The sequence below is a fragment of the Onthophagus taurus genome, chromosome 1 (genome assembly GCF_036711975.1).
Source record: "Onthophagus taurus isolate NC chromosome 1, IU_Otau_3.0, whole genome shotgun sequence".
NCBI lineage: Eukaryota > Metazoa > Arthropoda > Insecta > Coleoptera > Scarabaeidae > Onthophagus > Onthophagus taurus.
Genome location: NC_091966.1, coordinates 44018560 through 44038883, shown reverse-complemented (window position 1 = coordinate 44038883; position 20324 = coordinate 44018560). Strand labels below are relative to the sequence as shown.

General features: G+C 33.8%; 1 protein-coding gene across 3 annotated transcripts in view; it reads left to right on the top strand.

Annotated features, from left to right (window-relative positions):
* LOC111421603 (regulating synaptic membrane exocytosis protein fife) overlaps positions 1-9765 on the top strand; it is a 109161-nt gene extending 99396 nt beyond the window's left edge. For all 3 annotated transcript variants that reach the window (XM_071201423.1, XM_071201424.1, XM_071201425.1), the window contains one exon: positions 9094-9765. In XM_071201423.1, coding sequence (XP_071057524.1) covers positions 9094-9653 — 560 coding nt within the window. In that variant the 3' untranslated portion in view covers positions 9654-9765. The remainder of the gene's footprint in view (positions 1-9093) is intronic.
* Positions 9766-20324: the final 10559 nt, after the last annotated feature.

The following is a 20324-nucleotide window of genomic DNA, read 5'->3' as shown; positions in this document are numbered from 1 at the left end:
CAATAGATAAAGAGGTGAAAGCAATGCAGGTTTTGCTCGAACCAAGAATGCATATTATGCAAGTTTACATCAGCTTGTGGACAGATGCTTCATGCATCCATAGCATTTGTGATAAAAGGATTGGATTTGCCCAAATCATATTTAAAAGTCAATGGTAATAGTTCAATCTGTTATCATAATCGATATCTGTTAAGGTCTGATGTAACAACGTGGTGGAGATATTATTCTCTTGAGAACTCTTGTGGACAATTGTTTTCGGAGATTATGTGGGATCACATTGCGCACCAATATGATTTACGAATTCATAGAGATGTCTGAATGGGCTACACGTTGCCAGTTTTCCGTAATCGCTAAGTCAATCTTAAAAACACTTCTAGAGAAAAATTTCTTTCTTTGTCGTAATTGCATTACACATTTTTGCCATGCAGTTGCATCGTATTCGAAACATTGAAAATAAATCATCATACGCTCTATCATACGCTTCTGCGTTAGTAAATGACATGTTTACAGTTACCATGGTTATGTGATTTGTTTTTCTCGATGAGGTAACTGGATCGGATTGATGGCACTCGAGTTTTTAACATTTTCTTCTATAACTCGAGAACGGGTGGCGATATCGAGATGCGGTTTTCACTAAAATTTTGCAAATTTTAAGGTGACTAAGGGTCTGTGAAGTAAATAGTATCGTTCCATTTAACTTTTCTTCAAAAATCACAAAAATATGTAATCGCTGCAGATAACGTCCTCTAGCTCATTTGTTTTAAAGCAGACGGTCTTACTGAAAATATCTTTAAAAAGAGTATAAAATGCTCTTTCAAACAACACCGAAAACATTCAAATCGTTTGAATGGTCTAGGAGATATTAAAATGTAAACATATGAAAACGCATTGGCCTCCCCCTCCCTTATTATGACAGATATGAGAAATATCGCAAAACAAAAGCGATGCGGTATTATCCAAGCTATTAAATAATGTTGTCAAAGTTATAGCTCATCGTCTAAGTTTCTGAGATAGCGGGAACTTTATGTTTCTCAATGGCAGTTACGCCGCCTAGCGGTCGAATTACGAACTTCAAAATAATTTCCAGCTATTTCTCTTAGTCACTTTACTTATAAGGATTTTTTTCCCAAACCTCTAGGCCTTACCGTTCTAGAGATACAGCCGCTCCGTACGCTTAACGGGACACCCTGTATATAGTTTGTGGGGTATATTTCTTATAGTTATTGAATAATTAACAAAAATTCATTTTGTTCTACGTAAAACTAATGTATGTATTTAAAAGTTAATGTTGCTATGGTGATAACCATACATACATACTATGATGGAACATAATGTATCAATTTTTTTTGTTCTTTCTGAAACTATTGTATGTATTTAAAACTTAACTGTTGTTATGGTGATAACCATACCATGATGGAGGACATTGTTTCCAATTATTGCCAAAGTTTGCACTCTGGCATTATGTGCTGGTGCTCCGTCATATTGAAAATATATCATTTGAGACTTATTTAATGGCAAATTGTCGACCAAAGGCACAATGTGCTGCCTTGATATACAGGGTGGTTCAGTTTTTAATCGGGAAACTTTACTAGGACGTAGTACTTGCCAAAATAACACAAGTTTTTTATATAAACATAGGGTCGCAACTCTTTTGTTTTCGAGCTATGAGCGATCAAAGTTGAGCTAAAAATTTACATTTTATTATTTATTTCGGCTATAAGTAAACCGAAGAATTTGAAATTTGGTATGTATTTACTACTGGTTAACATCTTGTTTTCTAGCATACCTTAAGCTTCCCTAGCGCCCTCTAAGGGGATGAAATTCACCACCCCCTTGGTTCTTTTTAGAAGAACTTTTTAACGCCATGGAGTATTAACATAAAAAAATATTGGTTATAAAGCTCATTCTTTAATGGTACTTTTTTGTCTCTTTAGTTTTTTTCCTAAAATTGATAGTTTTTGTGTAAAAAAATGGAATGTCGTGCCATGTACCGCCATGCTTAGCTAAAATTACTCTAAAAGTTGGCTTTGATTTTCAAAAAACAATTTATGTTTGTATTGAGACGAGCAGTTAGTTACGTTAAATCCTCTTAATTGTTGACAATTATTGAAAATATTTCTTGATTGTTATTAAGTAAAAGTATCATTATTTTTTTATTGTTGATCATTGTTTAAAAAACTAGGAAAAATTGATCATGCCACGATTATTTTCGACAGAAGAATACGCAGACATTCATTTCATTTATGGTTTTTGTGATGGAAATGCGGAAGCGGCATCTAGAGAATACACTAGAAGGTTTCCTAATAGAAGATGTCCTGATCCTCAGGTATTTATCAATACACATCAACGTTTTCGACAATATGGTTTAAATACCCAGCAAGTACGAAATAATCAAAATAACAGAAACCAAAGAGCAATTTTAAACCTTTTTGATAATGACAGCACATTAAGCAGTCGCATAGCTGCTAGACTACTTCAAGCTCAAAATTTACGAGTCTCAAGAAGTACAATTTTACGAACTCTGAAGAAGGACCACAGGAAACCCTATCGTTTTCAACCTGTACAAAATTTAAGACCTGAAGATGGTCCTAAAAGAGTAACTTTCTGTAGGTGGCCAAAATTTTTGTAAGAAGATTTTGTGGACAGATGAAGCCACGTTTACAAGAAGGGGTGTCGTAAATTACCATAACTTACATAGTTGGGAGCATGAAAATCCCCATGCAATACGTCCAAAAACCTACCAAACAGAGTTTAGTTTTAATGTGTGGATGGGTGTCATTAATAATAACCTCTGTGGGCCTTATTTTTTGCCACCTCGTTTGAACGCAACGATGTTTTTAAATTTTTTGCAAAACGATTTGGCGGAATGTTTATCGGACATTCCTCTAGGTGATCTGGAGCAACATTGGCTTCAGATGAATGGGGCACCATCGCATTACAGCGCTAACGTATGTGCATGGTGTAACGCACGTTATGGACATAGACGGATAGGACGACTAGGTCCTGTCAATTATCAAGAGGCAAACCGAGGTCCCGTTGCCTGGCCACCAAGGTCTCCTGATCTTAACGTTTTAGATTTTTTTGTGTGGGGCTATATGAAAAATCTAGTTTACGCCGCTCCAATAAACACTCGGGAAGAACTGTTGGGAAAAATAAAAGACGCTGCTAACACTTTAAGGAACAATCCGTTTCAAATATTAGCAGCAGTTAATTCTGTTGTTACAAGATGCCAAAAATGCATTTTGAACAATTTTTAAATTAATTGTGTTTATTTTTGTAATGAGTTTTTTTGATAAATTTGTTTCATTTTGATTCTTAATTAGTTTTCTGTTTGTTTTTTAACATTTTTCTCTTGTAATTTCCATTTTTTTAGTATACTATTTAATTTATTATTAAATGTTACTTATCTTTTGAATGATTATTTTAACTTAAATTTAATTAAATTTTTTATTACTTTAATGAGAAAACAAGTCAAGAGACGAAATCGTAAATAATTTGTTAGCCCAAAATCCTGGTAAGTTTACATCTTCCATAGCCAACTTAAAATTTTGTTTTTTATTTGTAGGTAGCGCTTTGCCGCGCAATGTAACATATTTAAAAACTATCAATTTTAAGAGAAAAACTAAAGAGACAAAAAAAGAACCACTAAAGAATGAGCTGTACAACCCATATTTTTCTATGTTAATATTGCATTGCGTTAAAAAGTTCTTCTAAAAAGAACCAAGGGGGTGGTGAATTTCATCCCCTTAGAGAGCGCTAGGGAAGCTTAAGGTATGCTAGAAAACAAGATGTTAACCAGTAGTAAATACATACCAAATTTCAAATTCTTCGGTTTACTTATAGCCGAAATAAATAATAAAATGTAAATTTTTAGCTCAACTTTGATCGCTCATAGCTCGAAAACAAAAGAGTTGCGACCCTATGTTTATATAAAAAACTTGTGTTATTTTGGAAAGTACTACGTCCTAGTAAAGTTTCCCGATTAAAAACTGAACCACCCTGTATAGAGGTATTACCTGAGTTTAAGTTTTTATGGTAGATACTATATGCCAACATTCTATTATCTAAAAGGGCACACCATACATTGAACCCCAACCTTCTTTGAACACTCAGAGACTTCATTGGTCCAGATGACATTTTGAACTACATTTTCTAAATATCATCTACAAAATTCTAATCTTAGATTGACATCTCCGGCACGTAAATAATGAGTTAGCCCCGCTTTGTATGGTTTATGCTTATTTTTCTTTCACATTCGGGCGCAGCGGCTTTTGGGTCAGACGTCTTGTTCAATTTCTCTGCAAGATGTTGATGGATTTATCGCAAGTGAAGCCAACACATTGACTTCATCTTCTTGCTGCTCATTTTGGTATGTTTGCGCATGGTTTGGGAAAGGACCAAAAATCTATTACATTTTCTGCTAACCGGCTGAAGATTCTTACATGCGGTTGTCTTCTTTCCGGATACCTTGTGAAATATCGTTCCGCGGCTAATGTCGCATTCTTATCTGATAACATATAGCATTCCATCATGTTACAGTTTTCATAATTTTCGAAATTCATTGTAAAGTTTTATTCAGTTTTGTTATACTTTGACACTTAACATGCTGGTGCTTCGTACCAGCACATAATACAAACTTAAGCAATTATTTGATACATTATGTGCCATCATAGTATGTATGGTTATCACCATAGCAACATAACTTTTATTATTATTATTATTTATCATTTATTACCACAGACAAAAATACAAAATTACATAAGATACACTTAACTTAAACAGTATCAGCAAATGGATCATTTTATCGCACAAGCGATCTCTGCCAAATGACCCAACAGAACAAACAAAAATAAAAATAGTATTTGCTGAATATGGCAAGTAGTGATAATTAGATATTATTAACATCACCAAATAAGATTAAGCAAGAAAAGAAAAACAAAGAGAAAAATAAAGAAAAGACACAAAAAGAGAGATAGAGAGCGACTAAAAGAAACTAAAAGAATCTGCCGGATATCAGTTGCCAACAAGTGAGTGCAGTTGAAGAGAGGAAAAAAAGAGAAAGACAAAGAACAAAGAATCAGGAAACAGCCAGTTGAAGGGCAAGCAAGTGGCTCTTTAAAACATGTCTAAAATTAGTAATTCTAGAAATATTACGAATTTCAGAAGGCAGTCCATTCCACAGCGCAATCGACTGTACTGTAAATGATCTATGATAAATTTCAGTGCTATGAACGGGAAATGTAAGAATAGTATCAGAATGTGAACGAGTAGCAAGCTCATGAGTTGATAATTGCTGGAACCTATCTGATAAGTACTTTGGGGTGCAGTTATGAAGGATTTTAAATAAAATGGTTAATAAACGAAAGGATCTACGTCTCTCACAGGTTAACATCTGAATGTAATTGCGATACGGCGTTACATGCTCAAATCTATTTAGGTCAAATATGAACCGGATACAATTATTTTGTAGCCGCTGCAATTTACTCAGAAGAGTCACCGAGAGATCGGGATAAACCGCGTCCGCATAGTCGAAGTGAGGAAATATAAGAGAGTAACAAAGATTACGACGCGCCACAGGAGGAAGAGAGCAGCGAAGTCTTTTTAAAGAGTGGAAGCAAGCATAGACTTTTCTGCAAACATGTTTAATTTGCGGTTTCCAAGACAGTGCAGAATCCATAAGGACTCCAAGATTTTTAACTGTGTTAGAAAACCGTATGACATTACCATCCAGCATCAGATCACTGCAGGCAGATGGATTAATCTTACCAAGTAATTGACGAGTTCCAAACACAATAGCTTGCGTTTTAACTGAGTTCAACTTATGTCCGTATCTCCGAGACCAGTTCAAGACGTTAGATAGATCGTTATTAAGTCGCACAATAGCTGCCGGAAATTCAGCAACAGTAGTAGTAGTATATATCTGCAGGTCGTCGGCATACAAATGATAATTACACGAGATATAATTAGTAACACTATTAACGAACAAAGAAAAAAGTAACGGACCCAATACACTGCCCTGAGGAACACCACATTTGATTGCATAAGCAGAAGAAATTGAAGAGTTAGCGCGTACGCACAAGGAGCGATGGGAAAGGTAGGATTGAAACCAAGAAACACAGGGGGGAGTGAATTCGTAGGCAGAAAGAGACGCTAAAAGAAGGCTGTGGTCGACAGAATCAAAAGCCTTGCTGAAATCGAGCAGTACCAGCACAGTAACACATCTGTTGTCGCAGGCATACCTAATATCATCAGTAACTTTAATGAGAGCAGTAGTTGTACTATGCCCACTGCAAAAACCCGATTGCAACTCATTGTGTAAATTAAACCTCTCTAGAAATCCTTGGACTTGTAAATAAACTAAGCGTTCAAGAGCTTTTGATAGTACGGATAAAATTGAAATCGGACGGAAATCAGTGTTACATGAAGAGGACTTGGATTTGGGTATGGGAACGACATGAGCAACCTTCCAGACAGAGGGAAATAAAGACCGCTCAAAAGAAAAGTTGAAGATATGAGTTAAGGGAGGAAGCACTATATCCAGGATAGGAAGTAGAAGGTTGAGACCGATACCATCAGAACCCACGCAAGGGGACTTCGAATAAGTCAAAGCATCGCCTACTTCGATCGCGGTCACAAGCGTAAGAGAGAAGGAGCAAGATTTAAGAGAAGTAAGAATTTCATTAATTGTAGCCGCCTTAGTTACGTCATCGATGATCAGGGGAGGCTCTGCAAAAAAGTTTGCCATCGACTCACAATCGAGAGACCTCATAGTCCTCCAAAATGTTCTGGGCGCGACTCCAGACTCCAGCCTCTGGTAGAAATAAGAACTCTTAGCATACTTGCATTTATGATTACAGCGGTTGCGTAAAATTCGATAATTTTCCCGATTAGCACTAGAGGGTGTACAGGGTGGTTCAAATTCGATGTCCGAATAGGCTAACTCGGAAACTATAAGAGTTAGAAAAAAAGTAGCTTACATGTCATGATCTCGTTTTTCGAGAAACTGCTAATGCCGAAAACCTCATAGCGCTATCGTCTTTTGTTTTTCCCCTAGAGGCCAAAATTGGAAATATTGTAAAACCAGCAAGTGCAATTATCTTCGTTATTATTATAAGTGGAGTATTATAACTAAGACATTATATGGACACTTTTTTATAGAGAATTGGATGACGTAGTCAAAAAAATTTTTTCGGTTTTAGATTTTGAGATATCATCACAATTTTCGTTTTTTTAAATGGAAATAACCACTGATTATTCGCTTATTAAATTCGTTATTTTTTTCTGATTACAAAAATATAGGGTTCGACAGGTCTATTTCTTATTGTTTTAGAATAAAGCCAAAAATAAACCCCTTTTTTAAATTTCCATCTAGTGTCATCGACGAAATTAAATTTACAGTTTCCTGTAAATTATGGTACTATAACTAAAAATTAAAAAAAACAAATTTCTGATGTTTGAAACAAATAAATTTGTTGAACTATTTAATTTATATATGTTTTACACAAAAGTTGGAATAGATTGCATTATTTCACATTTTTTATTAATATTTAATATTATTATTAAATGACTTAATAAATTATTGATAGATGGCGCTCATATATTTTTCTTTTGAATTCAAATAAACATAGCAACATTTGTTTGTATTCAAAAAGTGTCACTTTAAAAATCCTGTAATAATATTAAATATTAATAAAAAATGTGAAATAATGCAATCTATTCCAACTTTTGTGTAAAACATATATAAATTAAATAGTTCAACAAATTTATTTGTTTCAAACATCAGAAATTTGTTTTTTTAATTTTTAGTTATAGTACCATAATTTACAGGAAACTGTAAATTTAATTTCGTCGATGACACTAGATGGAAATTTAAAAAAAAAGTTTATTTTTGGCTTTATTCTAAAACAATAAGAAATAGACCGGTCGAACCCTATATTTTTGTAATCAGAAAAAAATAACGAATTTAATAAGCGAATAATCAGTGGTTATTTCCATTTAAAAAAACGAAAATTGTGATGATATCTCAAAATCTAAAACCGAAAAAATTTTTTTGACTACGTCATCCAATTCTCTATAAAAAAGTGTCCATATAATGTCTTAGTTATAATACTCCACCTATAATAATAACGAAGATAATTGCACTTGCTGGTTTTACGATATTTCCAATTTTGGCCTCTAGGGGAAAAACAAAAGACGATAGCGCTATGAGGTTTTCGGCATTAGCAGTTTCTCGAAAAACGAGATCATGACATGTAAGCTACTTTTTTTCTAACTCTTATAGTTTCCGAGTTAGCCTATTCAGACATCGAATTTGAACCACCCTGTACGTTTAACTACGGACTTTGCACGGTTACGCAGTCGCATAAGAGATTTTATCTCATCACTCAGCCAAGGTGCAGGCGGGTGCCTCATCCTGCGTTGCCTAAGTGGGGCATGTTTATCATAGAGATTAATGATTTCGGAATTAAAGTAGTCCACTTTAGCATCAATATCTGTTAAACGATACAGTGGAAGCCAACTTTTAAATACATACATTAGTTTTAGATAGAACAAAATGAATTTTTGTTATTTATTCAATAACTATAAGAAATACCCCACAAACTATATATATTTGTTATCAGAACAAAATATATTTTAGGTCAGAGCCAACTATGGTTTCCATTTAAAAAAATAAAGTTACGTCTAAAATCTCGAAAATAAAAGATGGGAAAAAAATTCTACCTACGCCATTGAATTCTTCGTAAAAAGTTGCCCATATAATGTTTTATTTATAATACTCCATCTTTGATAATAAGTGAGATATTCGCGAATGTCGTTTTCGCAAAATTTTCACTTTTTGCCGATAGGGCGAAAACAAAAGACGATAGCTGTTCGGAGTTTTCGGCATTAGCATTTTCTCGAAAAACGAGATCATGACATGTAAGCTACTTTTTTTCTATCTCTTTTAGTTTCGGAGATAGCCTATGCGGACATCGAAATTGGGACACCCTGTACACAAATTATAAGCTTCCAATGAACGGTCCATGATCTAAATGTATTTCCCCCCTTCTTACAATTTATTAAGAGAAGTATATAGTAATAAATTTCTTTTAGGAACTTCTGGAGCATCGACACGTGAATCAACGCGCAAAGATAGCGTAGCCGAAGTGATCGAAACCAAAGAATCGCCACCTTCCAGCCCCGAAAGAACTTCCCCGCCCCGTTTAGGTCCCGGCCAAATAAAACCGCGCGGTTTTCGATTATCAAGCATTAGACCCGTTGAGCTTAAACTTGGGTTATTAATGACTAAGGGTCAATTGGAAGTGGAGGTTGTCTGCGCAAGGCATATAACACCCCGAGAAACACCCCCGGATACTTACGTAAAATGTTATTTGAGAGATGGAGAGCGTTGGTTGCAAAAGAAAAAAACCCGAGTCATGCGACATTCTTGCGAACCCCAATTTCGACAAACTTTAAAATATCAGGCGTGTGATGTTTTAGGACGAACGCTTGTGGTGATGTTATGGGAAAGACAAGGAGGGTTCGAACATAATCAAGGGTTAGGAGGAGCCGAAGTCGCTTTAGATAACTTAACGTTAACGCATTTAACAACGGGGTGGTATCCGTTGTTTCCGATTCATTCTTTGGGTTCCGATTCGAACGATTCACCTTGATCTATGAGTTTGATGCGGAGAGCGAGCCGCAGTTGGAGAAGAGGGAGTGTATGTCCTATTGGGGTTGATGTCGATTTAGCATCTTCACCACCGATTTAAATCTTTTTTTTTTTAAGAAAAAATAAATAATAGAGGACCAAAAGGATTTATTTATTGATAAATTGGACACCGAAAAATAATAATAAAATAAAATACAAAAAAAGGAGAATCATTTACACCAATGTATATAAAAATATTTTAACGTGTGTTCAAAAATTAATTAAAAAAATGTTTCTTGGAGGTGAGAAAATTGAAATAATTTAATTCCTTATTTGCTATAAGTAAATTTGAACGTAAATAACAACAACTTTAAGGAATTACAATCGTTATAATGATTGACAATAACTTAAATATCATCACAATTTTGAATTACTAATAAAGTTATAATCATAAGAAAAAATCCTAAGGAGTAATTGAATTAATTTTAAATCTAATTAATTGATAACTTTATACAGGGTGTCTCAGCGAGACCGGTCATTAGACGTTTCTGGGGTTCTGGCCAAACAAAAAATTTGAGAATGCAGACTTAAGTATTATCAATTACGTTCTCTTCATCTAAAATATTTTCAGATTTCTAGCACTTATTAAGTCGCCACCTACTTTATTTTTTTAAATGGAACACCCTGTATATTTTTACATATTTGGATTTGTCTATTTTGAAGGTTTATAAATAACTTTACTTTTTGCAATTTGAACCAGCAATTCTCGAGTTATTCGAATTTTTCTAGAAAAATTTGCTCCAGCGGACATTTGTTCAAAAAATCATAGAACACTCAATTTTTGAGATATCAATTTAGGATTCAGAACATGCTTAAACAACATGATGGAGTATGTTTTGGTGCCGAGAACGGCTGTCTAGACCGTTAGCACTTTACTATGATACATTAACTTTTCGAAATTTGGAAGCACCATAACTTCATTTTTTTTAATGGCACCCCCCATATTTTATTACTAAGTCGTCTTCGGCGTCTCATTTTACATCTTTTATATTCCATATGTCCTATGCCTAACATTAATAGTTTGAGAAATAATTAGGGTTTTTTGAAAAATGCACACATACAGGGTGTCCCGTTAAGCGTACGGAGCGGCTGTATCTCAACAACGGTAAGGCCTAGAGGTTTGGGAAAAAAATCCTTATAAGCAAAGTGGGCAAGAGAAATAGCTGGAAATTATTTTGAAGTTTGTAATCCGACCACTAGGGGGCGTAATTGCCATTGAGAAACATAAAATTCCCGCTATCTCAGAAAGTTAGATGATGAGCTATAACGTTGACAACATCATTTAGTAGCCGGGATAATACCGCATCGCTTTTGTTTTGCGATATTCTCATATCTGTCATAATAAGGGAGGGGAGGCCAATGCGTTTTCAAATGTTTACATTTTAATATCTCCTGGACCATTCAACCGATTTGAATATTTTTGGTCTTGTTTGAAAGAGCATTTCATGCTCTTTTAAACGATATTTTCAGTAAGACTGCTTGGTTTAAAACAAATAAGCTAGAGGTCGTTATCTGCAGCGGTTACATATTTTTCTGATTTTTGAAAAAAAGTTAAATGCAACGGTACTATTTACTTCACAGACCATTAATCACCATAAAATTTGCTAAATATTAGTGAAAACCGCATCTCGATATCTCCATCCATTCTCGAATTATAAAAGAAAATGTTAAAAATTCGTATATCTTAATCGGATCAAGTTACCTTAGGAAACAAATAAGAGAGAACAAAAATTTTATTACTCCTTCATACTTTATCCAAGCTTAGAACTGCTTCAAAACTACTTTTGAGGCGTGTTGAAAAGCCAACGGATCAATGAAACATCAACAATGATAATAAAACAAAATAAACCAAAACACTTAGAATAACTTAAATTTTTGGCAAAAATAACTCACTAATGTGCGAAATGCCTTCTATAAACCTCGATGCATTTATTTAATCTAGTCTCGATGAAAAAAAAGCGCTGCTTATGTCTCGGCTCTGGACACGTTTCTACTGGTATTTAGTGTTTTGTCATATTTTCCCTGGTTATTGGTTTTTCTTGAAAAGTCAGGTCGTTTAGTCTACCCAATAGATAAAGGGGTGAAAACAATGTGGGTTTTGCTCGAACCAAGAATGCATATTATGCAAGTTTACATCAGCTTGTGGACAGATGCTTCATACATCCATAGCATTTGTGATAAAAGGTTTGGATTTGCCCAAATCATATTTAAAAGTCAATGGTAATAGTTCAGTCTGTTATCATAATCGGTATCTGTTAAGGCCTGATGTAAAACAACGTGGTGGAGATATTATTCTCTTGAGAACTCTTGTGGACAATTGTTTTCGGAGTTCCCAGATTATGTGGGATCACATTGCGCACCAATGTGATTTACGAATTCATAGAGATGTCTGAATGGGCTACACGTTGCCAGTTTTCCGTAATCGCTAAGTCAATCTTAAAAACACTTCTAGAGAAAAATGTCTTTCTTTGTCGTAATTACATTGCACATTTTTGCCATGCAGTTGCATCGTATTCGAAACATTGAAAATAAATCATCATACGCTCTATCATACGCTTCTGCGTTAGTAAATGGCATGTTTACAATTACCATGGTTATGTGATTTGTTTTTCTCGATGAGGTAACTAGATCCGATTGATGGCACTCGAGTTTTTAACATTTTCTTCTATAACTCGAGAACGGGTGGCGATATCGAGATGCGGTTTTCACTTAAATTTAGCAAATTTTAAGGTGACTAAGGGTCTGTGAAGTAAATGGTATCGTTCCATTTAACTTTTCTTCAAAAATCACTAAAATATGTAATCGCTGCAGATAACGTCCTCTAGCTCATTTGTTTTAAAGCAGACGGTCTTACTGAAAATATCTTTAAAAAGAACATAAAATGCTCTTTCAAACAACACCGAAAATATTCAAATCGGTTGAATGGTCTAGGAGATATTAAAATGTAAACATATGAAAACGCATCGCAAAACAAAAGCGATGCGGTATTATCCAAACTATTAAATGATGTTGTCAAAGTTATAGCTCATCGTCTAAGTTTCTGAGATAGTGGGAACTTTATGTTTCTCAATGGCAGTTACGCCCCCTAGCGGTCGAATTACGAACTTCTAAATAATTTCCAGCTATTTCTCTTGGTCACTTTGCTTATAAGAATTTTTTTCCCAAACCTCTAGGCCTCACCGTTCTAGAGATACAGCCGCTCCGTACGCTTAACGGGACAGCCTGTATATGGATATTTAGCCTAGTGTGCCATGAAAAACAAATGTTTAATGACTTATTGATAAACGTCAAAGTCTAATTTAGGTTGTTTGATGCTTGTGAGTCTAAAACCAGTTAAAATGGATATTAATAACGTAAATAATGTTTATAAAAATGAAGAAGTCCATAATTTATTTTTTGTGCACGAAAAGTGCGACAAAGTTCTTAGTAGAACTTGCAGAATGTTTAATGAAAATTATCCACATTTATCTCCGATGACAAAAGGTAAATTTAGAGGAATAGAAGCAAATTTTTTGCATTTTGGACGAATTAATCACGTGTTAAACTGACCAAAAAATGTAGTAGATAATGCAACGGAAGAGGTGAATACCTTGGGTTATTTCGAACCCAGTCCCAACACCTCAATTCGAGCTGCCAAAGAAGATCTGGGAATCATACTACGAACTTTGTCGCGCTTTTCATGCAAAAAAAATAAATTAAGAATTTCTTGATTTATGTAAATATTACTTTCGTTATTGTTATCGATTTTAACTCGTTTCAGTACTAACAGGGACATAACAGATAATTATTAGCTCACATGCATCCAATGACGTAAACAAATGAGTCTTTGACAAGAACTCATTGAGAAGGCTTGTTTTTCAAGGCACACTAGGCTAAATATCCATATGATATGTGTGCATTTTTCAAAAAACCCTAATTATCTCCGAAACTATTAATATTAGGTATGGGCCATATGGGATATAAAAGAAGTAGAATGAGACATCGAAGACGACTAAAAAATAAAATATGGGGGGTGCCATTTAAAAAGCTGAAGTTATGGTACTTCCAAATTTTGAAAAGTTAACGTGCCATAGTAAAGTGATCAAACATTCTAGACCGCAGTTCTCGGCACCAAAACATACTCCATCATGTTGCTTAAGCATGTTCTCAATCCTAAATTGATAACGCAAAAATTGAGTGTTTTCTGATTTTTTGAACAAATGTCTGCTGGAGCAGATTTTTCTAGAAAAATTCGAATAACTCGAGAACGACCGAATCAAATTGCAAAAAGTAAAGTTATTTATAAACCTTGAAAACAGGCAAATCCAAATATGTAAAAATATACAGGGTGTTCCATTTAAAAAAATAAAGTTGGTGGCGACTTCCGGTATAACCGGAAGTGCAAGAAATCTGAAAATATTTTAGACGAAGAGATCGTAATTGATAATACTTAAGTCTGAATTCTCAAATTTTTATTTTCGCCAGAACCCCAGAAACGTCTAATGACCGGTCTCGCGGAGACAACCTGTATAAATAGCGCTCAAAATTACTGATAGCCAAAAAGAATGTTAATTGAAACGTTACAAAATGAGCTTTAAAATTTGTTTTAAATTTTCGAAAGCAATCGAAGAAAATAAATAATTAGCGTCTATTTCTAAACGTTTAAAAAATTGAAACCAATAAAGCATGAAATAATATATATATACATATACATAAATGTAAAAAAAAACTATAAATTAATTATTGTAAATATGTGTGTACTAAGACAAAAAAAAACTGAAAATATTGAGAAGGCGGTAAACGGGACAAAAAAAATTAAGTAGGAAAATAAAAACCCCTCTATCGTTGGTAGTAATGTTTATTAGTGCCAACTTCATAACACCAAATTATACGTAGAATATTTGTAAAACGTAGTTGCTAAATGAAAAGAATTAATTCGTTTGCCGCCTTTTTGTACCGAATTGTATAAGGAATTGCACTAAAAGTGTATTCGAAATAATTTGTTGAAACCTTTTCTTTTAATAGTTTAGAATGTTTTAACTATTTGCAGTATATCTCGAATTAAAAATGAAATAATAGGTTCGTTCCAACCACACAAATTTGATTCGTCGTGTACAGGGTGTCTCACGTAACTGGTTCGCTAGAACTTTTTAAGGTTCCACTATTCGTAGTGGTTTGAAATTTTGGTAGCATGGGTTGTTCATTCTTAACTTTCGATCTAAAATATTTTCAAGATGGCCACCCTTTCCGGTCTACCGGAAGTAGACCACAACTTCGTTATTTTAAATGGAATGCTATAGTTTTTATTACACCTTTCAATTATACGTAAAAAATATGTTGACTTTGATAAAAGTTGTTGGTACCTAGCGTTTTTTGTTTTCGAGTTATTTTGATTTTAAGTGTTTTTTGACAAATTTCACCATGGTCTTTAAAAGCCCATATCTCAGCTAATGATCATTCAAAAAAGCTCTGCATTGACACGACTACTCTACAGATGCTGCCAAATAGATTGTCATTTGTTGTATCAGAGAATCTTATACAGGATGGTCAAAAATTGAATTATCGTTTCTCAATATTCAATTGCGAGAAAGTCGAAAATTTTAAATGGAACACCCCATATTTCTTTACCCTATCAGAAAGGGAATTTAATTCTTTACAAATTATCTATAAACATTCCTATACCTATTTATTTTAGTTTCCCTGATATTGGAAAATTAATCAAAATCAGACATAAAATCCCAAAGCCCGTTTGTGTTTTTGTTAGCAGACCAAGACATTTTGACAGTTCATCGTTTAATTTATTTAAATTATTATTGGTATTATTTCTACAATTAACTATGGTTGAATAACCTTTAGCTTACTCGCTTTTATTTACCAAAAATAACCAACAGCAAAAAGAATAAATGAAACAATGAAAAACAACAATTTAATAACAAATTAGAATGAATAACATATAAAAAAACAAAAACTTAAAATTATAAAAAAATTAAAACTGTTCGATATGCTGACCATTCACCATTAAACATTTTTTAACTCTTCGTTCGACTTCTACGGTTGTGGCCCGTAGAAGTTGGTCGCCATCAATAGTACGTAGTGCACGCATCACTCTATCACGCAACTCTTGTCGTGTGTTGATCGGTGAATTGTACACTTGATTTTTTAAGTGACCCCACAAATAAAAATCCAATCGAGATCGTGGAGGCCATTGCCATGAATATAAAACAAATTTAAAATATCGGCATTGGAATAAGTTGCCATGATACCTATACAATGACTTTCACTCGTGATCAAAAGTAAGTAACAACAACAATAACACAAATATGGACCAAAAACTGTCAAAATTCCATTGCCTTCTAATAAAAAAATCAAACGTTTTCCCGCATTCCGTGCATGCTTTGATTAATGTCCCAATATCAGGGAAACTACAATAAATAGGTATAGGAATGTTTATAGATAATTTGTAGAGAATTAAATTCCCTTTCTGATAGGGTAAAAAAATACGGGGTATTCCATTTAAAATTTTCGACTTTTTAGCCATTGAATATGGAGAAACGGTAATTCAATTTTTGACCAGCCTATATAAGATACTCTGATACAAGAAATGACAATCTATTTGGCAATATCTGAAGAGTAATCGTGCCAATTTAGAGGTTTTTTTAATGAACGTTAACTGAGATATAGGCTTTTAAAGAGCATGGTGAAATTTGCCAAAAAAAGCTTAAAATCAAAATAACTCGAAAACAAAAAATGGTAGGTACCAACAACTTTTATCAAAGTCAACATATTTTTTTATGTATAATTGAAAGGTGTAATAAAAACTATAACATTCCATTTAAAATAACGAAGTTGTGGTCTACTTCCGGTAGACCGGAAGTGGTGGCCATCTTGAAAATATTTTAGATTGAAAGTTTAGAATGAACAACCTATGCTACCAAAATTTCAAACCTCTATGAATAGTGGAACCTAAAAAAGTTCTAACGAACCAGTTACGTGAAACACCCTGTACACGTACACGACTAGTACAGGACTTTTTTCTGCGCATGTTCGTCCGTGGACACGTTCGTGTACGCGTACATTTCGTCAACGCTATTGGAACGGTTTTCAATTTCTATGTACGTTTTATATCCAACCCTGCCGATAGTTAGCGCTGCAACCACAATTTACCATTTCAAACGAAATCCATTTAATCATTTTTTTAACAATAATGAACTAAAGTAGCATTAATTACAAATGTAAAAAAAGCGTAATAACCCTTACCAGAAAAATGAAATAAAAATATGCATGTTTTTTCACTTTTTTGATTAAGTTGTCTATGAAACTTATCATAAAACATACATATAAAATAAAAGTTCTTAAAAATTTGTTAAACAAAACACCAGAAACATGTAAAAGAGTAGAGAATAATCCAAATCCAAATGTACAGGGTGGGCAAATTTGGGTGTTATTATAGGCTATCTCAGAAACTATAAGAGATACAAAAAAAGTAGGTGCCATGTCCCGGTCTCTTTTTCCGAGACTAATCCAATCCCGTAAAGACCAAATCTCTATCTTCTTTTGTTTTTAAGTTATCGCCAAAAAGTCAAATTCTAGTGATTTCAAAAATGCTCATATTTCGTTTATTTTTCAAATTAGAGAAATGGGGTTAATGCATTCTTAAGACACTTTTTTGAGTAGAATATACTGTCGTTGAAAAATTTTTAACATAGCTGATAATTTTTGAGATATAACATAAAGTTGTATTTTTTTAAATCCAAACTATACTTTATTATGATATTACTGAAAAGAGCATATTTTTAGCTTTCCAATGATGTATCGCACGCATGATGTTTCTGCGGAAAATAAGCGTTATTTTTCAATTTTTAAAATATTAAAGATTAAAATTCAAATTTTTAATTATAGTAGGCGAGGAAAACGCTAAATACTACGTAGTTACTATAGCAACGTGACTTTACTTGTCATTTCATTCATGAATTTTGCGAAACAAGTTTCCCGTTTAAGAAGTTCCGCATTATCTTTAAATAAAACGATAAAATTAAATATAGAATATATTGGAGTCCGCTTTGAAGATGATACATAAGTCTTCATATCCCCATTCAAACGGTGTTTCAATGGAAAATCCGCTCCCAGTTTATGATTCCTAATTTTCCTCTATCTCACTCAATTTCAAAAGAAAAGATTGCTGATATCAAAAAACTTCTACATCTTATGTTTGGGGAAAACTGGGAAAATACTACCGAAGATTTCATTCATTGATACCGAACTGTTCTAATCTTACAACCAGTAAGTTGAGTAGAAAAAGATGACAGTTTATGACTGTTTAGTTCCTGAAGTTGTCCATATTTAATTATTCATTAATTAATACATTTCTTGTATTTTTAATAAACAAACTTTAAATGCTAATCATTTTTTATTGGTAAACAAAGTCAGGGATAAGATGCTGAGAAATTTAAATTAACTATTCAAAGTTTTTATTCGTTGGTACAAAACCAACTTATCCTGAATAATGGTACAAAACCAACTTTATTCTGTCATATTCGTGCAAAACCATATATTATAGCCACTAGGTAGTATTTACTGTCCGGACACGCCTACTATAATCAAAATTTTGAACATTAGCGCTTACTATTTTCGAATTGAAAATTAACGCTTATTTTCTGCAAATACACCATACATGCGATACATCATTGGAAAGCTAAAAATATGCTCTTTTCTTTAACATCATAATCAAGTATAGTTTGTATTTAAAAAAACACAACTTTGTGTTATATCTCAAAAATCATCAAGTATATTTAAAACTTTTCAACGGCAGTATATTCTACTTAAAAAAGTGTCTTAAGAACGTATCAACCCCATTTCTCTAATTTCAAAAATAAACGAAATATGAGCATTTTTTAAAATCACGAAAATTTGACTTTTTGGGCTATAACTTAAAAACAAAAGAAGATAGAGGTTTGGTGTTTGCGGGATTGGCTTAGTCTCGAAAAAAGAGACCGGGACATGGCACCTACTTTTTTCGTATCTCTTATAGTTTCTGAGATAGCCTATAATAACACCCAAATTTGCCCACCCTGTACAGGTGTCCAAATTTCGATCCTGTACGGTCCTGTACGGTTTGCAGGGTATCTCAGTTATTATGAAAGATACAAAGTTGCGGCTTTCGCGAACCTGAACTACTAGTTTTGTGAAACTTACAATGGCGCAAACCAAATTTTCATAGCCCTCTTCGTTTTTGATGAGTGTTTGATATTTACGATTTTCAGACACCTCCTGTATCTCGGCTATCCGGAAACTTAGTAGAAAAGTAAAAACGGGTTCTACTAGATTTTTTCACGTGGAATCCAATGGTGCACGTAGAATTTTTCTAGTCATCACGGTTTTTGAGTTTTTGAGACAACTCAAATACTGTATACTCAACTTCTAAAATACTTAACTCTTAATAACTCAAAAACCGTGACGACTAGAAAAATTCTACGTGCACCGTTGGATTCTACGTGAAAAAATCTATTAGAACCCGTTTTTACGTTTCCGGATAGCCGAGATACAGGAGGTGTCTGAAAATCGTAAATTTGGAAACACTCCCTGTATATCAAAAACGAAGAGGGCTATGAAAATTTGGTTCGCGAAAGCCGTAACTTTCTATTTTTCATAATAACTGAGATACCCTACAAACCCATCGAAATTTGGACACCCTGTACAGGGTCTGTCACGACGAGCTGAGTCTATATGTATATGGCAAACTACCTGCACTATTTTTGTGAAAATTTGCATATGGGTTTACCCGAAGTTCTCGTTTCAGCTCAAATATTTTCAGATTTCTCCAACTTCCGGTTATACCGGAAATGGACCCTAACTTCGTTATTTTAACAACTTTTATTGAATTTTCGAGATCCCCGCCAAATTTTAATACAATTTGATATAAGTCATCATATATCTTTCATGTCATTTTTCAATTATTTCAGTCTTTCGAAAATTTTGGCAGATGCAACCCTTCACAATAAATATAATTTTTCGAAATTACGGTCGAGTCCGGCCAAATATTGTCAAAGTTTGCACAGAGACGACCCACAGCTTACACAATACTTGAAAAGCAACCCCAAGTTAGGGTTGCCATTTAAAAAGATGAAATTTTCGACTTTTCGAGATTCGGGGCAAATTTCTGACAACTCTGTATAATTTTTCAAAAAACTTTTAAAGGGTTATGTAACCTATGGGTCCTCTCTGTGCAAACCCTGAGAATATTTGGCCGGACTCCTGTAATTTCGAAAAATTACTTTCATTATGAAGGGTTGCATCTGCCATAATTTTCGAAAAAACTGAAATAATTCATAAATGGTGCACTCTAGACATATGATGACTTGTATCAAATTGTATTAAAATTTAGTGTGGATCTCAAAAATTCTATAAAAATTGGTGCATTCCATTTAAAATAACGAAGTTGGGTCCATTTCCGGTATAACCGGAAGTTGGAGAAAACTGAAAATATTTTAGCTGAAACGAGCACCTCGGATAAACGCTATATACAAATTTTCAGAGAAATAGTGCCAGTAGTTTGCCACATAGATATAGACTCAGCTCGTCGTGACAGACACGCTTGATGGTAAAGATACCCATAAGAGATACAAACAGACCGGCTGCACAATTGGAAATGAGTTAT